This window comes from Haliaeetus albicilla, chromosome 1 (genome assembly GCF_947461875.1).
Source record: "Haliaeetus albicilla chromosome 1, bHalAlb1.1, whole genome shotgun sequence".
Classification (NCBI taxonomy): Eukaryota; Metazoa; Chordata; class Aves; order Accipitriformes; family Accipitridae; genus Haliaeetus; species Haliaeetus albicilla.
Genome location: NC_091483.1, coordinates 16482402 through 16500529, shown reverse-complemented (window position 1 = coordinate 16500529; position 18128 = coordinate 16482402). Strand labels below are relative to the sequence as shown.

The following is an 18128-nucleotide window of genomic DNA, read 5'->3' as shown; positions in this document are numbered from 1 at the left end:
AGGCTGTGTCCCAGAGGATGTGCCCTGCTCTTGGTGTATCCGCTCAGGCAAAGTGCTGTTAAGATGCTTTTTTGGCTTCCAATCCAGAACTTGCTTGCATCTGGGATGAGCTGATGGATCTCTCATCTGAGTGCACCCATGTCTTGGTACACAAGTTACTTTTTCAAGTTCACAGGGTGAAAAGGGAATAAATTCAGTTCTCTTTTAACCTGCATAAGTGCTGGTTCAACTGATTAGCATCTGTCGTCTTTATTTGAATGTGCATGGTGTTGGCCTTTCTGTGCATGTTATTGTTAATCTTGCTGCATCTGTGATGTTAACTTGGATAATATCAAAGTAATTTTAGGGAAGTGCTTTGGGTTTTGCTTGGCTTTTGTTTGTTTTGAGTAGGAAAGATGCTAGCCCTCTTCTGCTTGAATTACTAATCTAAGCTAACTGAGTGGTTTTATTGTGGGCTCTTAAAACATTGGTGAATTTTTTTCCAAAGGGATTTGTGTAAAAGGAACTTACTGTGAGAGACTATGGCTCATATTCTGTATAACATTAAAAAAAAAAATCTTTGCTTTCAGAGTTTATGTTGGTATCTCTACGCTCACAGTATATTTGGCTGGGCTTTTCCTCCTTAAATTTATTGGATCAAAGCAATAATATACATCTAAGTTTTTAGTTATCAACTTCTCTCCAAGTTTTGTAATTTTCTGGAATTAAATAAGGAATCTGGGAATAATACGTGATCATAGATACAGTACGTAACATGCAGGCTTATTTCCAGAATGTCACTGAAGGGTTATATTAAATCCTTTTGTTTTGCTGTTGTATGATTACAAAGATTCTTTTGTAGCTTGGGACATTTAGTCTAAAAGCAAGAAATGTGAGAGGTATGTGGCAAGAGAAGGTAATGTGAATTTAATTCTAGCATTGCTGTTGTTCTTAACTATGTTCTGACTGGCAAGAAAAGTCTTGGTCATGTCTGTATGACACTGAATACCTATCAGGAGGAGCAGCAGTCCAGGGTCAGAGTGCTTTAAATGCTCTCAGGTCTCAGGAGAGACTAGATGTGTTGCAGTTACTGGGGAGGAGAAAACATAACTGCATTGAGACCAACACTTTGTTCTTTTTTTTTTTTTTTTCTTTCTTTCTTTTCGGCTAAACTAAGTTCCGTTTAGGATGGTCTTTAAAACTTTAACATTAATGAAGAGTGACAAGCAAATGACAAGAAAGTAGCGTCTACATAAGAAGAAAAAACCCAAAAGATTAGTTTTGTGTGTATGATACTCCTTTCCCAAATAGTTGGAGAGCTTTAGCCGGCATTCATGTATTAGTCATTTCAGCTATTCAGGAATGAATTGTGTATTATCAGTACAAATTTTATTTTATTTTAGATAGGGGTCACTGCAGGATTGGGCTGAGATTTCAAGTCACTGGAAGAAACTACTTTGAGTAGCCACACACCTGATCTGCTTTTGAAGGCACGACTGTGCTACCTGTACAGACACAAGTATCCAGTAATTTCTGGGCCTGTTAAATCCCTGTTTTATACCACAGAGTTCATAATATTTTGCAGGATGTACAGACTATACTGATAATGAAATACTTGCAGTATATGAATATATATTATGTATAGTTGTATTGTTGCAGTTGTATTGTAGCTGTTTTAGTTATGCTGACTGAAAGATGACAGACTTGTCATGATTTTGTCTTCAAAGACTTACTAATTTTCCAAAAACTTTTTCCTGGTCACTCAATCCATGCAGAGGCCAGGCATACTTAATTCTAAAAAGTTATCTTATGCAGATTTGGGAATAATACTGCTGTTCTTGGTTCCACACAGATGGTACCAGACAAGAAGAAGTGGAAGGTGAACTCAGTGAAGAAGAACGCTGGTTTGGAAATTCTTCGGAAACTCCTTCAGAAGCATCATATGGAGAAGTCCAGGAGAACTTTAAGTTGTCTCTTGAGGACAGAATCCAAGAGCAGTCCACTTCCCCAGACACTTCTTTGGGAAGTGCAACTCCTAGCAGCAACGCAGCAGAGCTGGGATCCATTGAAACTGAGGCACTAAGAGACACATTACAGAGCAAAGAGCACGTTTCTCCTGATGTGTCATCTCTGTGTGAAGAAGAACCTCCTGGTCCAAATAAGCCACTGAGTAGTAACCTGAGGCGGCTACTGGAGGCTGGCTCCCTCAAGCTGGATGCTGCTGTTACAGTCAATGGCAGAGTCGAGTCCCCTGTAAATCTTGGCTCAAATCTCTCCTTCTCTCCACCTGCTCATCATGCCCAGCAGCTAAGTGTTCTTGCCAGAAAGCTTGCCGAGAAACAGGATCAAAGTGACCAATACAATGCAAGTAGTCACTTTATATGGAATCAAGGTAAGTGGTTGCCAAACTCAACCACCACCTGTGGTTTGTCCCCGGATTCAGCTATCCTGAAACTGAAAGCTGCAGCCAATGCCGTTCTGCAGGACAAATCTCTTTCAAGGACTGAAGACACTATAAGATTTGAATCCTTTTCCTCACCTTTTAGTTCTCAGTCAGCCAGCTCCACATTGGCAGCTTTATCTAAAAAAGTGAGTGAAAGAAGCATGACTCCTGGGCAGGAGCACCCGCCTCCAGCTAGTTCTTTCCTTTCTCTGGCTTCCATGACCTCTTCGGCTGCCCTTCTCAAGGAGGTTGCTGCAAGGGCTGCAGGCACCCTCTTGGCTGAGAAGAAGTCGTCACTGGTTGCTGAGGATCCCCTGCAGCTTTCAGACATGAAGCAAGAGAAAGCAACTCCACCACAGTCTTTGGAATTATTGTTACTACCAGTCCCTAAGGGAAGAGCGTCCAAACCCACTAGTACAGGTATGGATACAGTTTGAGCCACTAAGTGGAATGTGTTTGTTTTGCTATAGGCTTATATAACATCTCTTGAATGGGTCTGGATTTGGTTTGATTCCATGTATTATGAGAATAAGAAATAGGTACTTTAGGTAAACAATAGCAAAGCTTTTTGAAATACCACTTGAAGACCAAACTGTCACAGATGTTTCCATATTTGAAAGATAGGAGTGTACAGTTCAGTACTTTTTTTTAATTATTATTATTATTCCATACAATGGTATTTCCCTCTCTTACCAAGTTCAGAATAAGTCTACAAAAAATATTTAATGGAGGATATCAAAGAATCCCTGTTAGGGAGCTCACAGTATCAGTGAGCATGTACAAAACTAGTGCTTTTGAAATATTGGACAAGGGAGAATTCTCCCTCCTGCTGTCTCTGTCACAAATGGACTTTTGTATAATCGCTTACTACCCTGTCCTAATTTACCAGAGTATATTATTATGTTGCCACTTTTCATTAAAATTTTTTTGCAGCAGTTAGGTATTTTACAGTCCTTTGTCGTTTAAAAAAAAAAAAAGTGAACTGCATTTCTCTAATTTGCTCAGCAAGAACAATTTTACACTTCTGATTTCCCTCCACCAGTTCCAGCTGTTGGCAGTCAAGGAATCAGGCTTATAGGGAATAAGAAGAAACAGTCTTGGTACCAAAAGCTTTCAAGAACTGGCAAGCTATACAGGGAAATTTAAATGATCCATCTTCAAAATAAGGAAAAATAAGGTTTCTTTCATCTCTTTCTATAAAAAGTTCACATCATGGATTCATATTTCTGGTAGAATGTACATCTTCGGGTGTCGTCAGTGTTCTCCCTGGAGTAGTATTCTGCTGCAGAGGGGGAAGCAGCATGTCAGCTATCTTCACAAGATGCACAAAGTGGTTCAGTATATTAGAGCTTTATCAGGCTGAGTTTTATCAGGAATACTAGCTTGATTGTACAGGTGTAGCAAGCCAGTGTACAGACATGAAGCCTGACACGGACGTTGTATAATTGCACTGTCTTCTTTCTGACCTAACCTTTTTGTTTAGGGATATTATGTGGTCTGATCTGTCGCTGTGCAGCTCTTGGTAAAAACTCGCAGGGTAGGAGCTATTGGATGGAGAGCAATGCTTATTCCTCTCTGGAAGAGGAGGGGGAGGGACGTGATGTGGTGCAGCTGGTACCAGTTTTTTGCTCTGAGTTACGTGTGTGCTACAAATGCTTTGCTGGTGTGTTTTGCCAAGGCAATTAAAGTGGCAAACTATTCTTGGGATGGGTCTGGCCTAAGGTTTTCATTGGTTTAGATGAAGTCCTTTTTGGAGTAATATATGCTAAACCAAGAAGAGGTCCTTTTGTGTGGGAATAGGAGTACCGACACTGGCTACACCAGTGTGACTGTGGGCATTAATTTAATGTAACTTTCCCTGTGAAGACTGGCCTTCATGTGAGAAAGGCAGCAATGTATAGAAAAGGAGTAAGGTTAAAATTTATTTGAAGTTATTCGTTTACTTCCTGCTGGAGAAAAAGCTGTTCACATCATAAGTTTTTACTGGGGAAAAGTAAATGGTTGTAGTAAAATCCAGGTTCTGTGTTTGACCAACAAACTGTGGGATTTCTCTGTGCAGTTTATACTAGGGGAGTGCTCTGTACCAGCACACAAGTGTGTATAGTACCACACACAGTACCAGTACCACAAGTGTGCTGGTAGTAGTGGCAATTTATAAACTAGCTCTGATGCAGCAAAATTCCTAGCAACTATTCTCTTTGCTGAAGGCTCAAGCATACTGTGCTGCTAAAAGATAACAATGGGGACTGACTGCCTCAGGTCCTTGGTAACCAAGGAACAACTATTCATTTTTTATAATATATGGGACTAGTATCCCAAGAGGAAGGGTGTTTCCTTTCAGTTCATACGCACTGGGCCAATGCCAGTTGGCATCCAAGCAAACTTCATGGTGTAATGTTCATAACAAAAGTTCTCTAAGTCCATTTTCTGATATGCTATTAAGTTTTTTTCCTTCTCTAAATAATTAACTGACTGAAAATAAAAAGCAAGCTGTTGGTTAGCATATCTGGATGTTGATTATGGAAAGCCAGACTCCTTGATTCCTTCAGCCATAGAGAAATGCAGCTTACAAAAAGAGGTCACTGTTTAGTGACCTTTGATTGAAGACTTCACTTCTGTAAAAGTTGAGAAGGGCAGCTGTGTGTATATTTGCCATGAAAATAAATGTCACACGTTCCTGATTCCTTTTGCACCTATGACCTTATGGCACTAAAAGCAAAAAATAGTATTTCATTTTATAATGTTTTATCTTTTTGTGTCTGTCTGATTGCTCCTCAAGACATGGGGTTTTTTGTCTTGTTCCCAGAGAGAGACATCTTTTCCCAGTAGACGTAGCTTGAGAGGTGTTTTTTTCCCCTCTCATACTTTGAACTTTTAAGGCACTGGTGAGTTTGCTTTGTTGTTACGAATCTGATTCACTTGCCCACCAGCAACATGTAGCTTTGATTATGAGATCAATACTCAGTGAGATTAATTAGATGTCAACAAGTAAGAAACAGCAAAGATAGAGGCTATTTAAAGAGGAATAAGTTAATAACAAGAGTATGCCTGCTGCTCTTTTGTCCACCATGTTGAGCTATTTGCTCAGAATTATTTCGGGCAAGAAGCTGGAGCTATGGCTTATCAGAGTGTAGTCGCCTCTGAAACTGCATGTCAGGCTTGGTGGACCTAATCATTACTTGCATAGATTATAGTAAAGTGGTACAGAGAAGACTAAATTTTCTATCCATCTGTTAATATTGCCAATTTTATAAAATGCTCACGTGTTTGGGATGAAATCTAAAAGGAAGCCTGGAATCTCTGTTAAAGTTCTGATGTTGTTTTTGAAAGAGTGGGTGGCAGACCCTTCTTCTACCGACTGAATGCTTGTTTGATGTAACTTTTTGCCTGTGATGCTTGCAGTTTTGTTCCTGAAGCTTCTTTGGAAAGCACTGGCTAATACTCTCCTCACTGGAGTTGCTCTTTCCAGCTAATTGACACCGTTTGACATAAAATAGACGTCAGTATAAATGAAGGAAAGCTGAAGCCCACAACTTTCTTTCTCACGCTGAGGTTTACGTCGTATAGTGAAGAGCTAACATGGTTCAGCTTTGAAGAGCATCGACATCATTCCTGTGTACCATTAATTGTCATTGTTATTGGGGAAGTCATATGCATGCAGTACAGTTCTTTGCATATTTTGTAATGTGCTAAATTACTGTTCATCCATCTTGTTTGCAAATTTATTTTTTAATGGGGTGGAAAACAGGTAATAGCTTGTTACACGTTTCTTTTCTGGATCCTTTGTGATGATAACCAGAGGCTGGAGAAAAGATATGATAGAAGGAAAAGAAATGATAGGTAAAAATGCTACCAATGTATTTTTTTCTGTGGTCCATCTTTCTCCTGTGTTTGGTGAAGAAGTAAGTAAAGATACTTAAAAACTGAAACACAAGCAATGATAGCATTGGTTTTGGCTTATTCTTTAGCGGTGCAGAGAGGGGAACAATTAGATAGTAAGTTGAGTGTGATAGAATATTTCACGAGGAGAATTTCTGAACTTGCAGAAGTGCATGCTTTGACAATATGTCCTTTTTTGTACCTACATAATGACTACCTAATCAGTTGAATTACAGTATTTTTGTTTTCTACCTAATAGCAAGAATTACATTTTAGGATATGACAAATCTTTCTGGAGGTTTTTATCACTTAGTTCCTCATCAAGGGAATTTGATGTTTGCTATATCCTTATCAGTAGGAAATAACTGATAATAATGAGATTAAATATTCTGAGAGAATTTCTAAATAGCAGGATGCACATTGCTGAGCTCTGGATATTTGAAAATAGTCTTTCTTTTTACAGTGAGGAAACAGGCTTCCCATTCCATGGTAATACTAGGCCTTTCTTTATAATAGGCAGAGGAAATGGTGGTGAGAGGATGAATGGATGGTTAGTGGTGTAAAGTCAGCAGCAAGGAATTCCTCTTTCCTTCAACCTTGCGATGGTTTCCCACTCAGTAGACTAACCATATTTGCCTGATAAATGCCACCAAATCCTTTTCTTATCTTAGGTGAATTGGGCAGTAAAGCAGAGTGCAAACGTTTAGGGAGGCAATAGATTTAAAGCCCTGGCAACAAGAGGAGCAGAAGGAAACCCACGATGCGAAGACCCCTGATGGCTGAAGTTGCAGCAGCATCTGCTCGAGCCATAACTAAACAATTTCAACAGCAGGGGTTCTGATGTCATTCACTTCTGGAGTTAAATATATCTGATATGCAACACCAGAATGCTTTTCAGTTAAGTTGTGGATTGTTCTATGCTTTATATCCTGCTCCCCTGCTGGCTAACCATCAGATTTGGAAATGGATCATTTTTCAACAGTTAAGCATATTTTCCATACCCTACTACAACCGGCCTTTGGTAGGAAATGAAGCTGCAAAGTGATGATTACAAGAGACATCCATCTCAGTTCAGTTGAATTATAAGGAACATTAGGACCAGGTGAGACAGAGTGGCATCCCCCACTGATTAGCCAAAGGATGTTTGGGACATTAACCTTTATAAATTATGGTGACCTTTCTTAGAGGGAGAATAACCAGATTAAGGGGAAAAGGGATATGCAGGCAGGAGGAACTGAAATTTCTGGTACATGTTGTTGTTTAACTGATGTGTCTCTTTGCAGATGAATTTCTAGTATTGAAAAATGGTATCTTGAGTATATTTACAAGGGGAAAGTATTCAACAAGTGGCTGTAAAGGATCCTCTCTTTTTCTTCCCCCTTCTGCTAAGCCTCAGAAGAAGAAGGAGGAAAACCTTTCCAGTGTCCAATCTGTGGTTTGGTTATCAAGAGGAAGAGTTACTGGAAACGGCACATGGTGATTCATACAGGTTTGAAAAGTCATCAGTGTCCACTCTGTCCATTTCGCTGTGCACGCAAGGACAATCTCAAGTCACACATGAAGGTAAGGCAAGTGTTTACTGACAATCAAAACACTTGAATCCTCAATCAAAAAACGATAGTATAACAAACCTATTTCATTTGCATTTGCAAGAACAAAATTTCCCTAGTTGTACTACTAATCATGCCTTTATTTAAATAAAGAGACCATAAAAAGGGAAAGAAATAACTTGTTTTTCCTTTGCTTGCATTTCCATTTTACGCAATATGGAAACTGCCTTGGGTTACATCAACTTGGTGCAGCACAATTTGTCTGTGACTGATTTAGTTCTGGACCTGGAACCACCAGAAGCAGGGATGTTAGCTGAGATGTGACACCATGCAAACAGAGCAGTGCTGCTTTTCAGGATGCCAGCTAGTATCTCTGCATGCCATTGCGTGACACTAAGTGAGCATACCAACCTGGCCAGCACTAGCAGGGGATCTCTCCATTACTTTCTACAGACTGGCTTGCAGTTTTAACTTTTTCTTGCTGTAGCTTTTAACTGCAGGCACTTCAGCAGTGAAGCATCCAAACAAAAATGAAGGACATATTGTACTATATTGTTTTGTTTTGTTTTCAAGTGTTTCCATTACGTTTAAAGCGTGCTTTTAACTCAGCCTAAGTTTTAGGCTCGAACTGAAGACGACCTTTTGAAGGAAGCAACATCTGTGTTGATACAGAAAAATATAAAAATGTAAAGAAACTCTCTGTCTGCTTAGCTGAAGTACTGCATGGTTGCAACATACAACGTGCCTGGTCTTGCAAGCTGTAGAACATGCTTGGTGAAGTAAAAATGGATGAAGAAGCTAAAGTGCAAAAAGTTTCCCTTGTTAATGCAGTTGAGTTTTATAATAACAGTGAAATGTTTTAATATAGTTAGTATTTTGTCTTTTTTAGACAAATCTGTGTAACAGAGTACCAGACTGGTGCGGAGGGGGACAGAAATGCCTGTTCAGCTTTTATATATGCTATTGCAGAATCTGAGATCATTAGACAGGAGTCTAACCTTGCTTACACCCAAGTAACTATTCACTTCAGTGTAAATGATTCATATGATTCCACTGATCACAACAGCAGATCTTGCTGTGTTTCAGGTCTTTGCTAGGTCTGAAATCATCCCCCTAAAGTCTGAAGGCTCATCCCTTAATGCTCCTACTGTGGATCAATGCACTATTCCCAGGCATCTTTGGTGTATCATGCTAATCCTTATCAGGTACAAGTAGGTTTGGTGTTTGTGGCTCTTTCTTTTAGGACTTGGTGTTCCATGTTAACTAGAGGGCACAGATGGCTGTCCCAAGTAGAAGATGAGTAGAAGGAATGGGAACACAGCACGATAAGAAGGGTTTTTTGGTTTTGGTTGTTGATAGCCTGCACAGAAGCGTGTATCACCTAAAAGCTTGCTATTCCCTGGCAAAGACCTGTTGTTGCCCCTTGCTTTGTAAAGGGCATCCCTATTATTCCCTGAAGAAATTTTTTTTCTCTGCTTTTTTTGCCTTTTTGGAATTATTATTTGCAGGTTGAGGGCCTATCCCTTCCTTTTTGGCTTGGTGATTTCCATAAGTGGTCACAAGTAAGATGTTGGAGAAAATTATGGACTTCTTTACTGTCTCTGTGTGCTATCAAATTGATGGCTATCTGAAGCTCTTGCATGCTATTCTGCTCCCCACCTAACATAAACCTCTTTGTTAGCTGTGCCCATGTCATCTTAAAACAGACCCCTTGTGCAAACATGTAGTGTTAATTATTTGGTAATATAGTAATTATTACCAAGTAATGCTCAGTTAGACATCATTGAGGTCAGAGTCAGGCCCGGAGCTGCTTGACACAATGTAGGAGATTACAGCCTCCGTTAGCCTTACTATGGAGATAAGAGCCGAAGTCTCCTCAGTCAGTGCAGTCCAGTCATGCAGCTCATGATGGCCTTGCTGGTAAAACTGCTCCCTGTTTAAGATGAAGGCAATTGTCTTACAAAACTAGATGGCCTGTATTTGGTCTTTTGTCCTTGTTATACTCTTATGGATGTAAAGAATCACAAGCACGAGAATCTGAAAGATAATGTTTTACCTTAGTTTCAGTGGGTTTCATAGACTTTTCTCAATTGAGTGGGCCATTTGTAAAAGTATTTTCTATCACATCAAAATTGAAGCAGGTGAATGAGGTAGGGGCATGTTAGTCATGCGTCCAACAGTGTCAGACATAATTTGAATTGTTTGGTGGAAATATAAATTGATAACAAGATTAAAAATAAAAAATATCAGATTTCTTTTGTCATTATAAAAAATGCTGCTTTTAAATCTGTATGTAAATAAGTATGAGATTATAATAACTGACACATCTGTAAGCTAACAGTGTTCAAAATGGAATGAATACACATCAGAAATAGTATAGCACAGCTGGGAGCTACTTAGGATGCAGTGTTCTGGTTATGCCTGTCGGATGTTTCAGTTCTCTTTGTTGTCCTAGGATCCTTTGGGAGCTACCTGGCCTTATCTCCTTCCTGGCAGGCAACCTACAAAGGTAGAGCTGCCTCTAGCTCTCCACCCCTTTCTCCCTCCCCACGAGTCAACTGCGGCTACAGGTGAAGACACATTTTTCAAATCCAAAAAGGCTACTCAAAATTAGGGTATTAGGCTGCTGTTTGTCATTCATTGTAAGCCAATTTTTATTCTAGGATGCTATCACAAGCCAAGCTTTTTTCCTTTATGCTGCTCTTTGTTTTTCAGGTTTTATGTTTATTGATAAGGATGATGGGCAAAACCTGTTGAGATCTTTTGTCCGGCTGCAGTCCTCAAAATCCAATAGTGTTGTCTTTGTTTCCTCCTAGGCAGCGTAGCCATGAGCTGAAGCACCTCATCTTTTTACTAGGTTCCTGTAGGCATTTTCCATTGAAACTGGTTATTTAGAGATTTAATTTCCAGGAGTGGTTTGTGTGTGTCCATATGGGCCTTCCTTATTGTGTATATCTTTAGGTTCATGAATAATAACTTTATAATATAAATACTGTGTAATTTTGTGGTAATTATAACATGTCAAACTGATTGACCCAGAATACCACATTGCCAGCATTTTTGGTGTCTTGTCCCCTGATAGAGAAAATCTTAATACAGAGTTGGACTGATTCCAGCCCTGACCCATATTCAGATCTATATGTGCTACTCACCATGTTGATGAAGCGTTCTTCCAGTAAGGGTACTTTGCCAGGACCAACTCCCAGCTGGAGGCGAGGAAGTGAAAGGCAAGAAGGGAAGCAGAAAGAAAGTTTCCACACAGACACACAATGAACAAGGGAGGCTGAGTGGACTGTCTTTTAAGGCACACAGTGTTACCTATAATTGTTATATTGCATTTAGATACCACAGTGGTAGGCACCTTAGAAAAATCCTAAAATAGACAACAGTAAGGAATTTTATTAGTCTGGTTTGGAGACAAATTATAGTACGTGCATAACCACAAGTTTTGTTCCTTATTCCCAGGAATCTGGAGGTAGCATCTCGGGACTTGATTCTGGTATTATAGTATGGTTTCCAGGGTTGCTGAGAATACTGAAAACGGAGCTGGGCAAAATGAATGGGTAACTGAGAGAGGTGTCTTGTCCAAGCAGGCAGCAAGGATTGTGCTTGAGTCTTCTCTGTTTATCTAAACATAGATTCAGTTGGAATATGTTGTTTTCTTCTCTTGAGAGAGACAGAATCTTATGTACTACTTCTGCAGAAAGCAATGGAAGGGGGTAGTGTAATTCAGCAAGATGTGTTCAGGCTTTTCTGTTTTTCCTGGTAGGGAAGTAGGGATTAAATTTACCTCAGAGTAATACCAAAAGCATCAGTCACACTTTGGCCAATTGGTGTCTTTGCATCATGCACTTATCTTCCTCAGCAATTGGTGGACAGATAGGCTGTGAGATCATACAGATATGTTCCAAGAAAGCAACAGGATATTAGCCTGAGCACTTGGAAGGGGGAATGAGGAAGAGGAGCATATGGCCAAAAATAATATCTATAAATGTTCCTTGTGCTGCTATATAGACTTAAGGCAGAAATGGGTGAGCCAGCTCTTCTAGCAGTGGAAAAGAAGTTTGGCATTTTGAACATGTGCTGAAGCGTGATGGTATGACAGAAAATGAGGAAAGGGAAGATTAAGCTTAACAGAAAAGCTAGATGCAATGGCAAGCAGGTCGTGTGATGCTCAACTACGGGGTCTTCCTGCTTCTGTTGCTTATGAAAGGGACCATGTAGTGAGATCTCAGATTAATGTTCGTGTGTAATATGAAGAGGGTTATAATCAATCTCCTGATTAGGGAGAGGCTATTAATTACATGGTAGTGGGAATAAGGAAAGGCCCTGAAGAATGTAGCCAGGTGCTCACTACCCCTTAATGATTTGCTTTTCCCTCTTTCTTCCTCAGCTAGGGTCAGACAACTGAATATGCATTCCTAATCCATTTTGGTGAAGTATAGGACAGGTTATTTTAAAGCATCTTCACCATATTGGGAGAAGGAGGTTGACTGTGTTTTATGGGAGGGATTTTTGCTTAGTTTGGTTTAAGCTAACTTTAAAGAGCCCTGGGGGCGCCTGTGATTCCATTACTTTCCCTCAGCCAAGGGGAGGTAATGCAAACTTGCACAGCTTTTCAACAAGTGAAATCTGTGTCCTGAGTCTCAGACAGGTACCACAAGTGACTTCAAATATCTGCCTTTTAATCTTGTCACTTTTCGCATGTGAGATAAGGATAAGATGGGATATGCATTGACACCTTAAATCTTAAAAAAAGAAAAAAAAATTATTTTTTTTTAACACCTAGTCCAGTCCAGCCCTGCAGAGAGGCTTTTTTTTTTTTCCTTTGCTTTCAAGCAAAGCAAGGAAATAGTTTCAAAAAGAAAATGCTATATAAATAATGTATGTGTCCTGAGGGGAAGGATCATATCAAAACTAGCACCATAGCACTAAACTTTTGAAAGTGCAATATTTTTAAAAAAATGAGGGAACTTGCCAGAAAAAAGCATGAAATGAAAAAGCAGAGAGCACATGATAGATGCAAAATGGAGACTTCTCAATTTTACTTAAAGGTAGTAGCAGAAGATGGCATTTTAGTAAAAGGAATTTAAAAAAAAAAAAAAAAAAGAAAAACCAAAAAACAAATGAAAACAAAACCCAGAAAAAAACAGTGGGTAGGGAGGTATGGCTAAATGGCTAGGTTGTAGTAGTTGTTGATTGTGGTAATTGCTTTAAACAGATCCCCCTCATGGAAATCATAGAATCGTAGAATGGTTTGGGTTGGAAGGGGCCTTAAAGATCATCTAGTTCAAACCCCCCTGCCATTGGCAGGGACACCTTCCACTAGACCAGGCTCAAAGCCCCATCCAGGCTGGCCTGGAACACTTCCAGGGATGGGGCATCCACAGCCTCTCTGGGCAACCTGTTCCAGTGCCTCACCACCCTCACAGTGAAGAACTTCTTCCTTACATCTAATCTAAATCTACCCTCTTTCAGTTTAAAGCTATTACCCCTTGTCCTATTACTACATGCACTTGTAACAAGTCCCTCTCTGGGTTTCTTGTAGGTTAATCCACTTGAAAGTTGGTGGGGAAAAAAAAACCAAACCTATAGCAGGCAAAGAAAAAAGTGATAGTTAGGTTACAGAAAGTAAGTAAAGAGTTGAGTAGCTAGAAGCAAACAAATATAGCAGCGAATGGATTCAGCACCCCAAGCCCCATATGTTCTGATTTTGTTTAGGGATGAAGGTTCTCAGAAAGAACATTTCCTCTTATTCTGAGTGTTTAAAAAATAATAATCAAAAAACCCTGTTAAGTCCCACAAAAGAAAGGTGAATACCAATCCTTCCCTTCCTGTGCCTCATAACTAGAAGGGAGAGCCTGTGCAGAGCATTACCCTAACTTTACGGAAGAGGAAAGGAAAAGATCTACTTCACTAGTACTACAAAATGGCAGGATGTGCCTGTGTAACTGTTTCCCTCACCCCTACTCTGCATTGTACCCTGTTAGGTGGGATCTCATGTATTTGTAAGTGTGGTACATCTGTACGGGCCAGTGTGTACTTCCCATGACTTAAATTGGCTGGTAAATCAGCAGGGATGTTGCTTTTAAATGTGAAGAGATGATTTAAGAAACTGCTTATGATACTAGAAATGTTAGTATGTCAACAAAAAACGTAACAAAAAATTACAATGATACGAATTATGCGATATGATAGGGACATGTGGTTTCTGTAAAAGAAAATCATGTGTTCTTCTGCTAAGATGTTTTGAGCATGTCAGGAAAATCATGGACTTAAGAATCAGTTGAAATTTATTTGGTCTTTAAAAAAGCCTTTGGCAAAGCTTCTCACTGAGAAGCTGCCAAATAAATTAAGCAATGTGATGTACTATGGCAAATTAGAAATTCACCAAGAGACAGTAAAACAAAGGGTAGGAAGGAATTAGCAATTTTAAGCATGACAAAAGGCTAACAGAGGGGTGTTCCATTACTAAGAGTGGAATTGTGCATATTTTAGCAAATGTGATCTGCACAAAATGATGACTGTGGGTAAGAGAATCGTAGACGATGCAACCTTATGTGCATGAATCAAGATTAGAAAAGGCAAAGCTTGAAAGGGAATAAAAAGAGGCTGGCTGACAGATAAACAAGGGGGCAAATGAAGTTATTGTTGACAAATACAAGGGACTGCACCTTGGAAACTGCACCTTGCTGTCTGATATAATGAACTGTAACTACTCAGGGAAAATATCTGGGTATCGTTGTAGATAGTTCAATGAAAACCTTTTCTTGGCATGCGCAGCAGTTGTTAAAGTACATTAGATATCTGAACGTAGAATAAAACAGAAACAACATTGAAAATATTACAATGCTATTACTAACATATGGTATGCTGTCACTTACGATATTCATTTCTGGTCACTGCATCAAAAAGACGTATCAGAAATAGAAGGGATTTTAAAAGCTGGCAATGAAAATGATTAGTGGGATGGCAAGAACTCCTTTTGAAGAAAGAAGCTGAAAAGAATGGTACTGCCAGGTATAGAAAGGAGGTGTGATCAAAATAACGCATGTGATAGAGATGATAAATTGAATGGCCTCTTCTTTTCTTTCTTGTACTGTGAGAATGAGGAGGCAGCAAGAGAAACTGAAAGACACAAATAAAAAAAAAAATAAATTTGACCAATAGATAATTTGTACCCGAGTCCTCAAACTAGGCCTAAAGTTTGTAAGGAGTGTATAGTTCTCTTGAAAATTATTGCATACATCATCAAGCACACACTGAAAAAACTGTAGAACCATGAAATATTGTTTGAGACTGGGAAGACTGTAGGGTTAAAATAAAGATGATACAAGTACTTTGCACAGCCAAGCAGAATATCCACAGTTATGTGAAATAAACTCAGAAGGCAGAAGTCCTTAAATGTTTCTGACATAAGTCAAACAGTATTTTTATAGGAATTTGAAAGAACCATTATCTATGAGCAGGTTGCGCACTGTGGTTTGTTGTAGTGTAATTCAGAGAGATCCAAATCTGGCAGCAACTGGGCTCAGACTAGGACTTTGGAGGAAACTTGTCAGCTGCCCTCTTCTTGTCTCCTGCCTGTCGTTCTTGCAGAAACAGCTTAGTTGAGTCTAAAGAGGACATGTGATGGTTTGGGTAGCATTAGCACAGTGTAAGAGCCGCTCTCTGTCTCGTGGAGGGAGAAGGCAGCTTTTTGGACTGTAACATTGTGTGACCTGGATCTCCCCTGTGGCTTTCTGTGTAGCTCTACAGGGTTTCTTGTTTCTTATTCTGCAGCAAGTAGTTGCTACCTTGACTTTTCCCTCTGAGTAGTGTAGAACGGCAATTCTTGGCTCTTTTAGCTGCTTTCGAATGAGAAAATAAGGAATAGGTTTTCTTCTAAAATACTTTAATTCTTAGCTTCTATTTCTAATAGTGTTCAAATTTTTAATTAAATATTACTATTTGTTTTGGGGAATTAAAAAAAAAAAAAAAATCTTATGGTGGGACTGGACCCAGGACATTGGGGGCTAATATTCGGCTTGATGTGGTTTCATATGGGGTTTTTTTGTAGATTTGGAATTCTTTCTTTCAAAACTCTAAATTTTGGGTTTGAGTTCTGTCATTCCTTTGCTGCAAGTTATAAACATACTTTATTTTATGACAAATCCATTGGTGATGCTGCTATTGTCTTTGGGCAGGAGAAAAATCCAAATCAGATGAATCAGTCCCCCCTATTCTTATCCATTCTCAAAAGATATTGCAGGGGTGGCATGCCATACTCCTGGGGAGAGAAGGTGGGCTCCCACACAGACTTTGCCACCTGACTGCAGCAGTGGCAGCCTTCAGAAGGCATCATATTGATGATTGTGATAAGGGGCCTCTAGAAGAAGTGGTTAAATATGTGGGCAGGGAAATGTTGATTGAAGGGGATCCTGGAGAGAAACCCTGGCATACAGAATCTCAGTGGGTGTAGGAGGTAAAGTTGCCATGGTGAGAGTGCTTGCTACCATTAGTACATCTCGGTGCTCTTCACGAAGAAGAGTGCTTACATACTGCTGTGCTCACAGACCATCCTGTTTCCAGTAGTGTAGACAGGCAATCTGGTTGGCATTTCTGTTGTAACCTGTTAATATTTAGAATTTATTGTGCTGCTGTTCTTCTGCAAGGTTGTTGCTTTAAAACTGTCTTAGGTTAGCATTAGCTTCTAATTTTTTTGTTGTCAGGTGCAATTTTAAGATTCCAGAATTACTTTGTCTGTAAATGTCATGATTATACAATACTGAGAATGTAATCCTGTAAAGCAGCTGGCCAAGAGAAATTCTCTCTTTGTATCTGTTTGTTTAGTACCTAATCTCCAGAGCCCTTGAAGACCTACTGAATGAAAAGTTATACAGCACTAATGAAATGTGTCTTCACTGAATGTAAAAAGGGCTAAAAGAGGGATGTCCCCCAGCTTCACATTTTAGCAGACCTGAATTCAGGTCCTGTATACGTAGAGCTGGGAATGCTGGATATGAGCTTGTGACTGAATTCCTCTTGCTATATAGAAAATTAATCAGGTGAAATCTAAACCCATGGGAAACTCCAACCTGAATTTTGACAGAGCTGTGTTTGGGAAATGCTGCCGTTACCCCAGAGATCTGCAGCATCTGCACCAGGACTCTGGGGATCTAGATCTCCGCTCTACAGGAAACTGGAAAGTGCTGAAAGCCTTAGCTAAAGCTAGGTTTTCCAGACTCCCTGGTGTAGAGCTGAGTTTTGATTAGAGCTGGAGCTCTCAGGGCTTTAGGATTCCCAGGCTACGGCAGCAAGCCTTGGATCCCTGGCACAGCTGGCTGCTTCGGAGCCAAGCCCAGGGAGTGGGGGGTAGAGTGCCACTCAGTAGGGTAGGGGAAACATGCCTGGTTTGCCAAGAGTTCATCAAACCTCTCCATGTTTCAGGTGAAATATTTTGCGTTCAACAAATTGCCATTTTGCAACAAAAATCTGTCTCACTGAAATGTTTCCAACCAACTCGAGTCACAAGTGAAAACGAATGTGTGGAGCTCAGTCTGGTGCCAGTTTGTCCTGATCACATGTTCATCAATTAGTAAGGAAAAAATGTATGTATTTGCCAGTCCTTCTGCCGGGAGTAGCCCGGAGTGCTACTGTCAGGATTTAAAATTCATTTGTGAAGCTATAGGGGAAAAAACTTTTCAATATACCTGCCACTATTATGCTGGGCTCAATCATTCTTTCCCTTTCATGAGTACTGTGTTGAACAAGAAATGGTATAATGATATGTATATAGTTTGTATTAATGAGTGTGTCTGTTCAAATAATATGTAAACCATTACGTATGGATGGATGGATAGAGTTCTCTCTAAAAGGTAATCAGGATTGGGCCTGAGGATACTAGACATTGTAGTCATACTGGAGCACACAATCTTTATGAGAAAGAGCCTGCAGTCAAAATATGAGGACAGTAAGATTAACTGTGATCATTAATTGACTGATAAAATAGAATAAATGTCAAACAGCATCTCTCATGTTTGTATTTTATCATACTGAGCTGTTTATTTTCAGGTAGAATTAATTTGCAACAAACTGTTTCAGTAGTGCCTTGGTATTGCCGGGTGCTGTGCTTTTACTCTAATGGTACATGAATTGATGATGGACATTGCTATGCAAGTTGGTGTTTCGCTGAGTTGCTCTGAACAATTGTTATTTATGAGATTGCACAGAATGATCATGCTTAGCAGAACATATAATAGATAGGGGGGCGTTGTTTGTTTTTTAACCAAGAAAGC

The 18128-nt window shown here is 39.6% G+C and overlaps 1 protein-coding gene across 5 annotated transcripts in view; it reads left to right on the top strand.

The window, feature by feature from the left end:
- The window catches only part of ZNF827 (zinc finger protein 827), a 115847-nt gene that overhangs the window by 27756 nt on the left and 69963 nt on the right, over nt 1-18128 (top strand). For 4 of the 5 annotated variants that reach the window (XR_011324154.1, XR_011324152.1, XR_011324151.1 and 1 more), the window contains exons 2-3: nt 1832-2842; nt 7692-7864. Coding sequence is in view for 2 of the 5 variants with exons in the window: in XM_069780160.1 (XP_069636261.1) it covers nt 1832-2842; nt 7692-7864 (1184 nt within the window). In the remaining 3 variants the exon portion in view is untranslated. The remainder of the gene's footprint in view (nt 1-1831; nt 2843-7691; nt 7865-18128) is intronic. The other variant, XM_069780166.1, reaches the window with a different exon arrangement.